Source organism: Mixophyes fleayi, chromosome 1, assembly GCF_038048845.1.
Source record: "Mixophyes fleayi isolate aMixFle1 chromosome 1, aMixFle1.hap1, whole genome shotgun sequence".
In the NCBI taxonomy this organism is placed as follows: domain Eukaryota; kingdom Metazoa; phylum Chordata; class Amphibia; order Anura; family Limnodynastidae; genus Mixophyes; species Mixophyes fleayi.
The window spans coordinates 262,792,607-262,805,517 of NC_134402.1; the positions used below are offsets into that span (position 1 = coordinate 262,792,607).

Here is a 12,911-nt window from a genome sequence, read left to right on the forward strand (position 1 = left end):
TATTCTTTGTTTATTCTATAGCTCCAAATAGGTGAGTGCAATATTAACAATTCATTATACACAGTTTTTCATTACTATTCAGTCAGCACTATTTTTCTTTTAATTTTTTTGTGTGGCTTGATGCTAACTGATTAAAAGGCACGTGTAAACTATTTACACATTATTATTTAAAATGTCCAAACAGATACCCACTATGTTTATTTTCTTTTTTTCTTTATTTTCCATCTGCGCCGGAGTGTAATATTTATAAAACAAAAAATGTAAATGTCACATAAAATTTCAAACATCATACCATATTAGAACAAACTCATTAATTCAAACTGTTTAGTTCTGCTGAATATACGACTTGGTTTAGCCTCATGTATGACTTAATCATATAAGTGAGGGGGACATTTGTACTGTTCTTATTACATGTAGCACTTTAATGAGTATGAAGCTTTGCTTTTCATTGGGCAAAGTGCACCTTCTCTGATGAAGTGAAACTGGAAGGCGCAAGACATGTCCATTTAAAGCAGTGGTCAGGGAACAGGGGTAAGTTACCCCAAATGGGGTAAAAATGAAATTCCTGGGGGTAATGCTGCCGATTCACATGCTGTCAGTTGGATTGTAGACCCCTTTATATTTGAAACTGCAGTTGTACCAGAAGAGCCTCAAGGGTTGACAGAGGCACTTCTTGAGCTCCGATGCAATAATGAAGCACGTATTGCATTTGAAAACAAAGTAGATCTGTCATTTTTTGGATGTCAACAGCTGCAAAGGCATTCAAAATTGCACATGAGGAGGCAGTCAAAAAGTTGCTGCCTTTTGCAGCAACCTATCTTTGCGAACAAGCATTTTCCACTCTAACGAACATAAAAACAAAGCCGAGAAATCGATTGGACGCTGAAGACTGTATCCAAATTGCTGTATCAAAATGCCCCAATATTGATGCTCTCAAATCAAAAATGAAGCAACATCATTTCTCCAAAACCTGAAGTTTGGAAGTTGAAGCTTTCAAAGAAATTTTGAATAGATTCAATAAAATTTTGAATTCCAATAATTAATAATATATGATTTCCTTCCTTTCAAATCAAGGGGGTAACGTTGGCGTATCTAAATATATTTGGGAATAAAAGGTAAAAATGTTCCCTGACCCCTGATTTAAAGTAAATGATGAGATCTGTCCCTGTCGGCTAAGAGCTGGTAAGAAAAAAATAAAAAAAATCAATTTCTTCTGCCATGCATGAAACTTTTGCTACTCTGCAAACTCCAAAATCTTGCTCAATAAACCCAAGCACTTTGTTCAGTGTTTTGTTTTGTGCAGTGTGCCTAGATTTCAGCCAAAGAGTACTTTGAGCTGCACCTCTGCCATATTGCTCTCTGTAGTGGACTTCCCCTGGGAGTGACTAACAGGTTAGCAGACTAGGATTGGGCAGGACTAGTGATGTACCAGCAATTTAAAAGACAACAGTCTCTGCTTGTGACCTGTATGAGATCTCATAAAGAACACTAGGACACTATCCTAAAGATGTGGGAGTGCTTCAGCTATCTAATAAGACTGAATAAACAACACTTTACTGGTTTATGAGTGCTACAGTGAATAGTCAGGTAAACATAGAATTTTTGTGGTTTAGTGGTCCTTTAAGCGTAAGAGCATATGAAACAATAAGTAACATGTAAAATATAAACTTTTTATCATACAACATGATTTAAACCAGTGTTCACAATTTACTGAAACATCACAAAAAGATATGTTCTAATTATAAGGCAGGCAAAGGACAAGTACAGACATGCTTCAGGCAGAGGAACCAAGGAATTTCAATATGCTGCCAAATTTAATAAAAAAAAATAAAAAAAAAGGCGCTACCACAACTGCTGCTCAGTGTTTTTCACAAAGTGTGACCACATTCAAATTACAACTGAAGAGGAAGTGCTATTGCTATGGATGGAATTAATCCAATGTAATAAAATATTCTCTTTAGGTCTTACTAGCAAAAATAGCACTGATCAAAAACTTTTCAACTTCCGACTGTTTGGGTTGAAACGCACTGGCAGGAGTGGGAGCTGTGCTTCTGTTTCTCTACTTATAAGCGAGTGTGAGACAGGAGGCTCGGATAGAGTTCCTGTGGTGTTTAGTATCATATAGGTTAGGTATCTGAGGAGCATTTTCTGGTGGGCACACTTGCAGCACACACACACACACAAAAAATAATGAAGAATGTCCACGAGACACTTCGCGGCGGAAACTTGACAGAAATATCCACTCATTTAGAGCTAAGATTTCTACTGTAATTGCTGGTGCACGGCAGAGTGAGAGATCGGAATAGCAGCGAGAGTCACTCACTACTAGAGATGGTCACTGACCCCCGTGTTTTGGTTTTGGATTACCATCGTGTTTTGGTTTTGCCAAACCGCCATTGCGTGTTTTGGTTTCGTTTGGTTTTGTTTTGCTATTTTGCTGAAAAATCAATGTTTTTGGGCATAAAGCAACCAAATTTAGTGCTCCACCTGTTCCTTGGATAAGTAAGGTAATTCTAAAGCTAATAGATTAGGAAGAAAACAGTTTAATCCCTGGTAGGTCGTCCTTAATTCTGCACACGAACCTGATTGTCTTCCTCTCCATCTTAGCCTATTGGCAATGCAGCCATCGTCTTTGGGTGTATATTACACCCTACACTTCTAGATAAATATCTAAAGAAATGGACAAAGGCAGTTTGGTTTCTATCTCTATAGCCCCTCCCCCGCCCTCCACTTGTAGCTGAATAGAAAAAAAGCAGCCTGGATAGACTGAACAATATAAAAAATAAATGGACCAAGGTAGTTTGGTGGCTGTCTATGACCCCCCCCCCCCTCTCCACTTGTACTTGAATAGAACAAAAGCAGCCTGCATAGACTGTAGAACTAGAATATACAAAGAAATGGACAAAGGCAGTTTGGTATCTGTCTGCATCATAATCGTCAACATCCTCATTAGCGCTCTCGTCGCCTAGACAAATCTCCCCCTCATCCTCTTCCAATTCCAAAGTGGCATCCTCAATTTGTGTATCACCGGCTACACTCGGGCTGTTCAGGCACACATCAGCAGAACTGCTGAAAGGGCCCTTCTTTATGGGTACAGTAACAGAATGCTCACGATTAGACATCCCACTGTTGGATGGACTCTCCACAGGGATTGGTGTCATTTCTGATTCAGAGCAAACATTATCCTCTAATGCCTTACTGTTATCTTGCAGCTCGGCTTTGACGCGTAAGAGTGGTTGTGCACCACTTGTAGGCTCGGTAACATTTTTGGATCTGCCACTAATAGAGAAAGGCGAAGGCCTCATTCTCTCTTTGCCACTGCGTGTGTAGAATGGCATGTTGGACATTTTTTTTTTTTAATCGGCAGTTAACTTTTCCTCAGTTACACTTCTTTTTCGCTTCAACACGGTATATTTTTTTTTTGGTGTCTGTTTTTTTGCCTGATTTAAAAAGACAGTGTACTTTGACAACGCCTTTCCCGGATGACGTACTGGGAACACTAAAATCAGGACCGTTGACAGAACCTGGTTGCTGATTCTGCTTATATGTGGACTGCTTTGAATCCATTATAATGAGGGCTACGCACTTGTAGTGCTACAAATTGTTTTAGATACTGCTGACAAATCTGACTTTTGACTGCCAAAACAATTAATGCAAAAGAATGGGGAACACCCCAAATTGAACAAAAACGCTCCTCTATTCTCCTCCTACTGCTGTAACAACTGGTATTAAGATTAGAATGGTATTGAATAGAAACAATAATGTGTCCAATTACTGCTCTGTCTCCGCGCTGATATAGCCAGTGTGACCTAACCCTGCTCTCTCCCTCTGTCAAATGACGATGGATTGCTGTGGAGGCTGTTATTTATGCTTTTCAAATCTCGCGAGAACCGAGCTCAGAAATACGAATACGTCACGATGACGTTTTGCCTCGATTTTGATTCCGAATGGGCGGGAGAGTACCGAGCCTGCTCGGCTCGGTATTCGGATAGGGTAAATTCGGATGAATTGGGATCTCGGGGAACCGAGTCCGCCCATCTCTACTCACTACTGACATGCTTAATAAAATATAAAATACTTATCCAAACTATCTTAATATGCCTTAAACATTAGAAAAGAAAGTACCCGGCACTTACATATACATATATATATATATATATGCAACAATTTAGAAAATACATAAAACTTGTCACAACGCATGAATGGGAAAATTAACTCTGTCTGATTACAGCATATGCAATGCGATAAGGATATATAATATAGAAGAAAGAACAGAGAGAGTTAAATCCTGAAAGTCTGACAGCCAGAAGGTTGGTTATTGCCCTGATTCCTGGAAGCAGAGGGAGGGGCAGAGTTTTGGTTCGTGTAGGGGAACTAGTGCGTAGTCTCCTCAGTGAGGCACTGGTACATGAATGGGGTATGCAGCTAATATTTACAGAGCACCACATAAAAAAGATTTGAAAGATATAAAACCCTGTGAATTAAACACATACTTGTAGAGGATAATCCACTTTTTTCTAGTATGGATATATTAAATCTTCTTAATACAATAAAGAATTTACTTTACCCAGAATCTGATTGCCCCACTCACTATTAACCACAGATTAAATAAAGTCATAGCCAAGATGGTCCACCCAGATCAGACCAAATATATGTCTAGCAAATATATATAGCATTATATGTTCAATCAAATTGCACCTGATGGCCTCCTAACATACATGGGAGACCGACATGTTGGGCAATGCTACAGATGTCATATCGTGTATTATGCTCTAACAAATATTATGTTTTTATTTATAAAACGTTGACATATTATGCATTGCTGTATATTGTGGGGAACATGACATGACACAAAGAAATTAAAACAGAAGGTAAAGATGGCCCTGCCCAAATAAGCTTATAATCTAAGAGATGTACAGAACACAACATACTCAAATAACAATTGGTGGGGAAAATGTGGGTGGCAATTGTTAGGCAGCAGCATTATTACAATTGGGTCTAACATAACAGTCTCTATATCCTAATTTAACAATCATGGTCAAAAGGTGCGCAGGTACGCGATGATAACTTGTAGTGTCACAAGTGTGCACTATAAATGTTGCCCTCATGAAATAATAAATGTTGCCCTCATTATAAATACACTATTCTTGAAATGAAATAGTACTTCCCATTCAACATAATTATAAAACATTGTCCTCTTAATATAATCATACAATAATTTTGCCCCATATCATAATTATTAATTATTTTTGACTCCTTAATAAATAATCATTGCCAGATATTTGGTGATTTTGACAAAACAGAATGTGGTTTGGGACTTTTTACACCCCCATACATCACTGGTGGTTTGAGTTTTCACCCTACAAGCCGCTGGATAGGAAGTCCGGCGGTTTGGAGGGAAAAATCGCTGGTGATGTGCGGTGGTTTCAAAATCTCAAACAAACTGAGAGTTTATTAACCCCACCCTTGCATGGCCGGATTAAGGAGGGGACACGTGCCCCGGGCCCCCCTCTCTTTGAGGGCCCCCCGCCGCCAGCCGTCCGCTGATCGGATCATCTGTCAGTTGGTGATCCATACTTTCTCCTGTTTGAGCGGCTGCGAGTCCCCCCTGATGCAGGCGTGCACAGCTCATCAATACAAACCCTCCCCCTCCGGACTCAGGTACAGTTTTACCATTAGGCTCAACAATGTTGCTAGGAGTCTTGTAATAATATTATTTTAGTTAAATCTGTGCAGACAGCTGCAGCCAGCAGAAATATCCTCTCTCTCCCAGCCCTCCACTCCTGTGGGCTGCGGACTCATATCTCATTTCCACAACCAAGAAGCGATAGTAAAACTCTGCAGCTCAAATAACTAGAGAGCGATAAGTGAAGATTCTGCAGTGTCCCTGCAGGGCACAGCTGCCTGGGACAATCTGGGACAAGCATGGGCACCATAGAACTTTAAGAAAAAAAAAATTTGGGAGAAAGATCAGAAGGCTCTGCGAGTGCTTGATCATGATGCAGGTGATGAAGCTATAAAAACATGCTGTTCAGTGAAATCATTAGTTTCTCCTACACTTTGCTGACTCCATCTATCAAAACAGAATGCATCCTGATTAGCCCACAGTTTAGTGGCTCACAATAGCCTGATAATGGAGACCAGCCTGATAAAAAGTGACTTGCAGGAATGAGTCAAATGACTACATGGAATATTGGAAACAAACAGCACCCTCCCATAACCTACACAACACAGATGTCTCTCACCAACTGAAATTGGTCCTGTCACCCCTTGTCTCTGTATCTCTATGATTACTATGAAGATGTAAAGTATGTGGGTATGTTCTAATGCAGTGTTGGCTAACCTGTGATACTCCAGGTGTTGTGAAACTACAAGTCCCAACATGCTTTGCCAATATATAGCAGCTTATAGCTGGAAGGGTATGCTGGGAATTGTAGTTTCACAACACCTGGAGTGTCACAGGTTAGCCAACACTGTTCTAATGAATAATCAGGATTATAAACTGCATATTATTTGCAATATCCTAGATTAATATGCCAACATCTGCCTTATTTCTGTGGCAGATGGGTTTGTGCTAATCCTGTCTAACATATATGTATACTAGATATAGATATGTGGTTAGATATGGGGCTAATCCCACATGAGCATGCCCACACAGTTAGTGCCAGACTGGCTGGGTTAATCCAGAACGTGTTGCCGAGTAGTATCTCTACCCATGTATGACAGCTGATTCAGGATATCTAGCAGCTCGAGTAGATAGAATGACAGCTGCTGGATCTCCAGAACCAACTGTCACTGCTGTAACTCTCACAGCTTGGTTACTGGGTCTCCTGAACTAGGTGTCACCAATAGCTCAACAATACAGTTGAACAAGGACCAACTTTCGTCTAATATATCCAGAAACTGCATTAACCATCTCACTGCCATGGACAATGTAACTTGCTCATTTTATTTCTTTTTTTGTTTATTTTCTTTGGTCCCTAATTTTCAAGCGCCTACCAAATTCCACAATGTTTAAGAAATTGTCTTTCTTACTATTACACTATTGCATTAGACTCAGAATTAAAACATCCCCACTCCATTATGTCCCTTTATCCATATTGCCCCCTCACTACTCCACTTACCTTTAATTAATACTCATGAACCTATTTTCTATTTTCATTCCTTAACTGTCTTGTCCTTAACCTGTTCGCTCAAAATTAGACTTTTTAAATCGTGCAATCATCTTATCTGCCTCTCAATACTTCTGCTTCTGTCAGGCAGTTAAATATCACCAAATCCAGCCACATGTCCCATGCACTAAATTCCAATTCCACACACTAGAAGTTCAGCACACCTCAAATATTTCACCTCTATCGCGTTACTTTCAAGATCCTTTAAATGTGTCTGATGGAATGCATGCTCTGTCTCTAACAAACTTCTTCCTCTCAAACAACCTCAATCTTCTGGCAGTTGTAGAAATAAGCTTCACACAATCAGTCCCCTGTAGACCTTTAAACATGGTGGTTTCCCCTTTACCCACACCACCTGACCACTAAACAGACAATGAGGTGGGGATGGACTGCCCCTTTCCCCAGGGCCGAATTAAAAATTGGTGTTATGTTATCAATGTTTATTTTTTTTTGTTAGTTGGTGTTTTTAATGTGCAGTATCATTGCTAGTTTTAGCTTGAGGTATCATTGCTAGTTTTAGTGTATGTTATCAACAGTATTTTTAATGTACGATATCATTGCTAGTTTTAACGTGTGGTTTCAATGCAAGCTTTAATGTGTGGTGTCAATATCCATTTTAATGTGGTGCTTTGATGATTGTTTAAATGTACAGTATTTTAGTTTGTGGAAGCAATGATTTTTCTTATGTAGACAATCTAGGCGAGCCCTCTGGGAGAGCTGTAAGGGTCATGCTGTGGGCTTTAGGTGATGTAATGCAGGATGTGTCACTATGCCCTTAATTTTAGATATTAGGGGCCCCCCTGTCTTAAGTGCCCAGGCCCCCCAAAGCCCCCCAATCCAGCTCTGCCCGATTGGAATCTTTTGTCAAAAGAATGCCTGGCCACAGTGGTTTCTCTTCATTTTTTCTTTTTCCCTATTGATTTTGCTTTTTTTCTGCTTTCATTTATTTTCAAAAGTACAAATACAGGAATTGTGTTAATTGACTTCAACTGTAGTCACTCTTTTGTTTGGCCAACACAGTCCAAACCACCAGGACATTTCAAGAAGTAAATCATATTCATAGATGGCAAATAAAAAGAATAGCCTTTCATAGGCTTTAGATCACTCTAAAGCCTATGAAAGGCTTTTCTTTTTATTTGATGAATTCTCCTGTTACTATGCTCTTACAGGTCTGGCAGCCTAAGGGAAAAGTGACATTCTATTTCAATCTAAAAAAAAGGTTTGTTAACTTAATGAGCCTATTAGCTATAGACTCTACTTCTTTATATGTAGATTGCAGATTTTTTGACCAGCATGCCAAGGTTGGGATCCTGTAGTTCCAATATTTTGTAATGGGCTTGTTGATAAAGGTGACAATTTATTTGCTAAAAAATTCTAATGATCAGATTGCTTTTCTATCTTCTGACACCCAGTTTATTTAAAACGATATTGTGTTTAACTGTTCCTGTCTTTGTTTCTATTTTAGGAGGAACTACAAGAGGCTATTGTACCAGCACTCAGGAATTGACTTTAATTTAGGCTGGAGAAAATCTGTGCAGGATGGTCACTAGTATACTACATTATTTTTAATTAAGTCTAGTTTGAAAATGTTCTTCAAAGGGCAAGGATATTGTTGGAATTTCAATATCATCCTTTTACATATAGGGTGTATGTATTAACATTAAGAATTTAATTATTCCCTAATCCTGGGATAAATAAGTTGTCAAAACTTGGGGCTACTGATGATCTCATTGAGAACTCTTATAACTGTAAAAAAAATAAAAAAATACTTATTTCCAAACAAACGGTAGTTCTTGATCCTGTATTAATTCCCGAAGTGTCATATGAAAATTAAGTTAATACAAATTGTAAATTAAATATAATTCATGGGGAAAAAAAATCATGCATCTTTTAAATAATAATTTCGGACACTTTTTATTAATTTTAGATAGGAGGCATAGAACCAGAATTTTAGGATTTTTTGTAGGACATTTGGGGGTAAATGTATTGAGCTCCGATGCAAATCACCTATATTCGACTACTTTGTCTGCAAAATTAAAATGGCAATGTGTTTCAAGGCAAGTTTTGGAAGAGTAATTTATTTATGTCAAAGATTTATTTATATACTTTGCTTTACCCAGCACCACTACCCCCCCCCCCCCCCCCACCTTTACCAGTTTGAAAGAGTGAGTGGGTATTGTACAATAGTTCCAAAGTTTGATAATCTTGTTGGTAGCTCCGGTGAAGGTATCAAGTGCAGTATATGAAACATCGGAGTCAAAGGAGTAGGATTCTGTTCTATTTCTAAGAGGCAAAGAGCTGCATGAACTCTCTACGGAGATAAGTTTTTATAAAACATTTTGAGCCTGATCAGTTTGACAAAATTATAAAAGAAAACTCTACTAATTACATTACTGGCTTTTTTGGCATTTACAAAAACCCTAAAACCCCAATAAAGGCTTTGGGAACCCAAAATGACTTACTCTATGCCCTTGCAGTCTGGGCTCTGTTGGTCAGATAAAAACAAAAAAAAACAGAACTGTTAGGCTTTGAGCCAATGAACATAAATACTGCATTTGTAGTACAAAAAAACTGAAAAGAAAATAAACTAAGCGAGAGGATAAGAAAGCGAAAGTTAAAGAGGAAAAAAAACCCAAAAAAAAGAGTCAAACAACAATGGCACAGAAAGATGTATCTATTTAAAAGAAGTCTTATTGTTGCGTATGGCTTGTCGGTGGATGTTGTTGGTTGGCAGTAATGCAGGCAGACAGATGTCATTGGTTAATGGGGTCAGCGCCATGGGTTGGAATTCAGAACCAATCATTAGAGGCATTTCACAACAATACAAATACGGTGACAAGTTAAAACTTGGGTTAATAAAAATTACTTTGGTTAGTAACAGAATAACCAAAGTGGTCAGGTCATTGAGCTGAACAAGAGCTTTTTTTATGCATTTATTGGGAAGAATAGAATTCTGAGCGAAGTGCTGCCAAACCTCATCCCAATAAGCGGCTGCGCACACTACCGACTTCTGCAATAAAGGACTTTCCGCTCATTTCTGTTCACACATCATAGAGGTGTGGATGAAAACAAGCAGAGACTTTCAGGCCAGATATCGCAGCAGAGTCTCTTCACAAACTTTCTGGAGACACTTCACTCAGAATGGCATTCCCCCATTCTATGCTTATACCTGGATGCTTAGCTCTGATGGTCTCTGGGAATCTTCCTAGAGCCAGTTCACGAATGCTGAAAAAGGAAGCACTTTTAAATGCATAAGCAAACAATGTTCCAAAAAAGCATGACAGTCCAGACGCGCACTATTTTTAGATGACTAATCACTCTTAATATTGGATACAATAATGGTTATAACATGGTAGTTCTTTCATTTACTGATCATGATATCCTGGCAATTTCACTTGCTGAGTAGAATGTGTAATTTTAGTAAACAGATACTTGAGTAACAATAGCAGTGGCGCACGCAGGGGGGGTTTCTGGGTCTCCCCCCCTACATGTTGGCACTGTAGTATACAGCAGCCGCGGCTTCTTTGACAGCGCCGTGGCTGCTGCAGGTCTCTAGAATTATTATTTTTTCCGGGGGCATAGGAAACCCTCCCTGACAAATCCTCAGTGCGCCCCTGAATAGAAATAAATCAGGCAACGATACACCCTCTGTTTTGTATGGTCATGTTACTTCAACATTTTTGCAGTGCCACATTTTTCTTTACCTAAACAATTGTCAGTTCAGGCTTGTAAAAAAATTACAGTGTTATGCAGTGAATTGCCTTAAGCAGCAAACAAATAAAAAAAAATGTAGTGACAAAATGCCACAGATACTACAGTATGTAAAATATGAAATCATGAAGAGTCCAAGGGGTTTATTTACTAAACTGCGGGTTTGAAAAAGTGGAGATGTCTATAGCAACCAATCAGATTCTAGCTGTCATTTTGTAGAATGTGCTAAATAAATGGTAACTTGAATCTGGTTGCTATAGGCAACAACTCCATTTTTTCAAATCCGCAGTTTAGTAAATATATCACCAAGAGTAGAATAAATTATTTTTACTCTCACCTATCAATAAATTGATCGATCACAACTATATCTCCAGGTTGGATCTCTTCTCTGAGTGATCCACAAGCTGTAGTTACCAGGATATGAGTACATCCTTCCATCTTCAAAGCCCATATATTTGCACGAAAGTTAACATTTGTTGGAGCTATTGTATGTTGCCTTCCATGTCTGCAACAAAACACGAAATTTTAAAAATATTAGGAAAGAGCAGCATTAATGAGAATTGAGAATGGAAATGCATATGTACCGTTTGTCAGTTGGTAATGTAATACTTCGAGCTGTGTAAACAAGGATTTCTTGTTTATTAAATGTAGAATCAACATTTTTATTATTATGCAACAACATACAAGTAGCAGAAAAAGGTACGGTCTTGAGAAAACTGGGACACTATGGTCCCATTCACATAGGGGTCATTCCACATCAGATCACATAAAAAAAACATGAAATATCCACCACCCATCTCAGATTTTTTTTGAACATTTTTTAGGTAAGAGAGGATGTCAAAACAACTATTTCTGCCAAATATCTCGACTGTCTCACAATTAGTTGATTAAGTATTGATTTTTCAATTTATAAAAATAATTTACTAATCGCGGCTTCTTTATCCAGTTTATTTGAAGAATCGCGGGTGTTTATTAAGGAATCACCGCAAAATTTGGACCCCTAAGGTAACTCTTTCTCCCGAATCCAAAAATCCAAACCAAATTACTTTATCTGCCTCATGTTTTGCGTTACGGCAAAAACTCACGTTTTTCGAATACAATTAAAAACGCTAGGTTCAATTGACATTAGGGATCCCATTTTTTGGGGGCTGTCTAAAAAGTTATACATTGCTACCACTAAAAAAATCAGCCGGGTACTCTGTTTCATAGTGGAGAAAAAAAAATGACGAAGTTGATGTTCAATCCTTAATAAACAGCCGCGGTACTTCAAATAAACTGGAAAAAGAAGCCGCGATTAGTAAATTATTTAATAAATTGAAAAATCAATACTTAATCAACTAATTGTCAGACAGTTGAGATATTTGGCAGAAATACTTGTTTTGACATCCTCTCAACTAAAAAAATTTCGTAGAAAAGTGTGACGGGTTGTGGACAACCCTGGTTGAACTGACATGGAATTACTCAAAGGTAAAAATAGATTGCATCAAGAGTAGGGTTTAGAGTTTGGATTTATATTGCAGTGGAGCAAGTTTGAACAATGTTCTGTAATCGTTTATGACACTCTAGCTCTTTGGTTGAGTTTTTCTTTTGTAGTGTATAGATAACATGATTTTATCTCAAAATAGCAGCAGACATTATTATCCAGTAATGATAAACATAAATACACAAAACAGCTGAAATCCAGCTAACTACTACCGTAATAACGCGACAATTGAATATGCCCCTAAGTATTTAAAATGAAGTTTAAATATTCAACCCTAATGGTGCCCATGCACACAGTGAACTGGACACACAAGCAAATTTCAGCCCTCAAACCGAACAGCCAGATCATATGGACCTCAAATAGTGTGGCTATATGAAGACCACATACATTAATGGATTGTGATCATTGTCCAATCATATTTTTCAATAGTTCTGACTGAATCCGATTCAAAACAGAGGCTTACCAAAACCTGTGGTTATATTAGGCACACACATGCAATGATTTGTGGCTAATTTGTCTAAAACAACTAAATTGCTCAGCAAAAC

At 38.3% G+C, this 12,911-nt stretch overlaps 1 protein-coding gene and 1 long non-coding RNA gene across 2 annotated transcripts in view; both read right to left on the minus strand.

Moving 5' to 3' along the window:
* Nucleotides 1-12,911, minus strand: part of LOC142153039 (uncharacterized) — a 325,397-nt gene that overhangs the window by 96,944 nt on the left and 215,542 nt on the right. The window lies entirely within an intron of this gene.
* The window catches only part of MTAP (methylthioadenosine phosphorylase), a 40,859-nt gene that overhangs the window by 14,021 nt on the left and 13,927 nt on the right, over nucleotides 1-12,911 (minus strand). Inside the window, exon 4 of the mRNA XM_075210257.1 lies at nucleotides 11,221-11,388. Coding sequence (XP_075066358.1) covers nucleotides 11,221-11,388 — 168 coding nt within the window. The remainder of the gene's footprint in view (nucleotides 1-11,220; nucleotides 11,389-12,911) is intronic.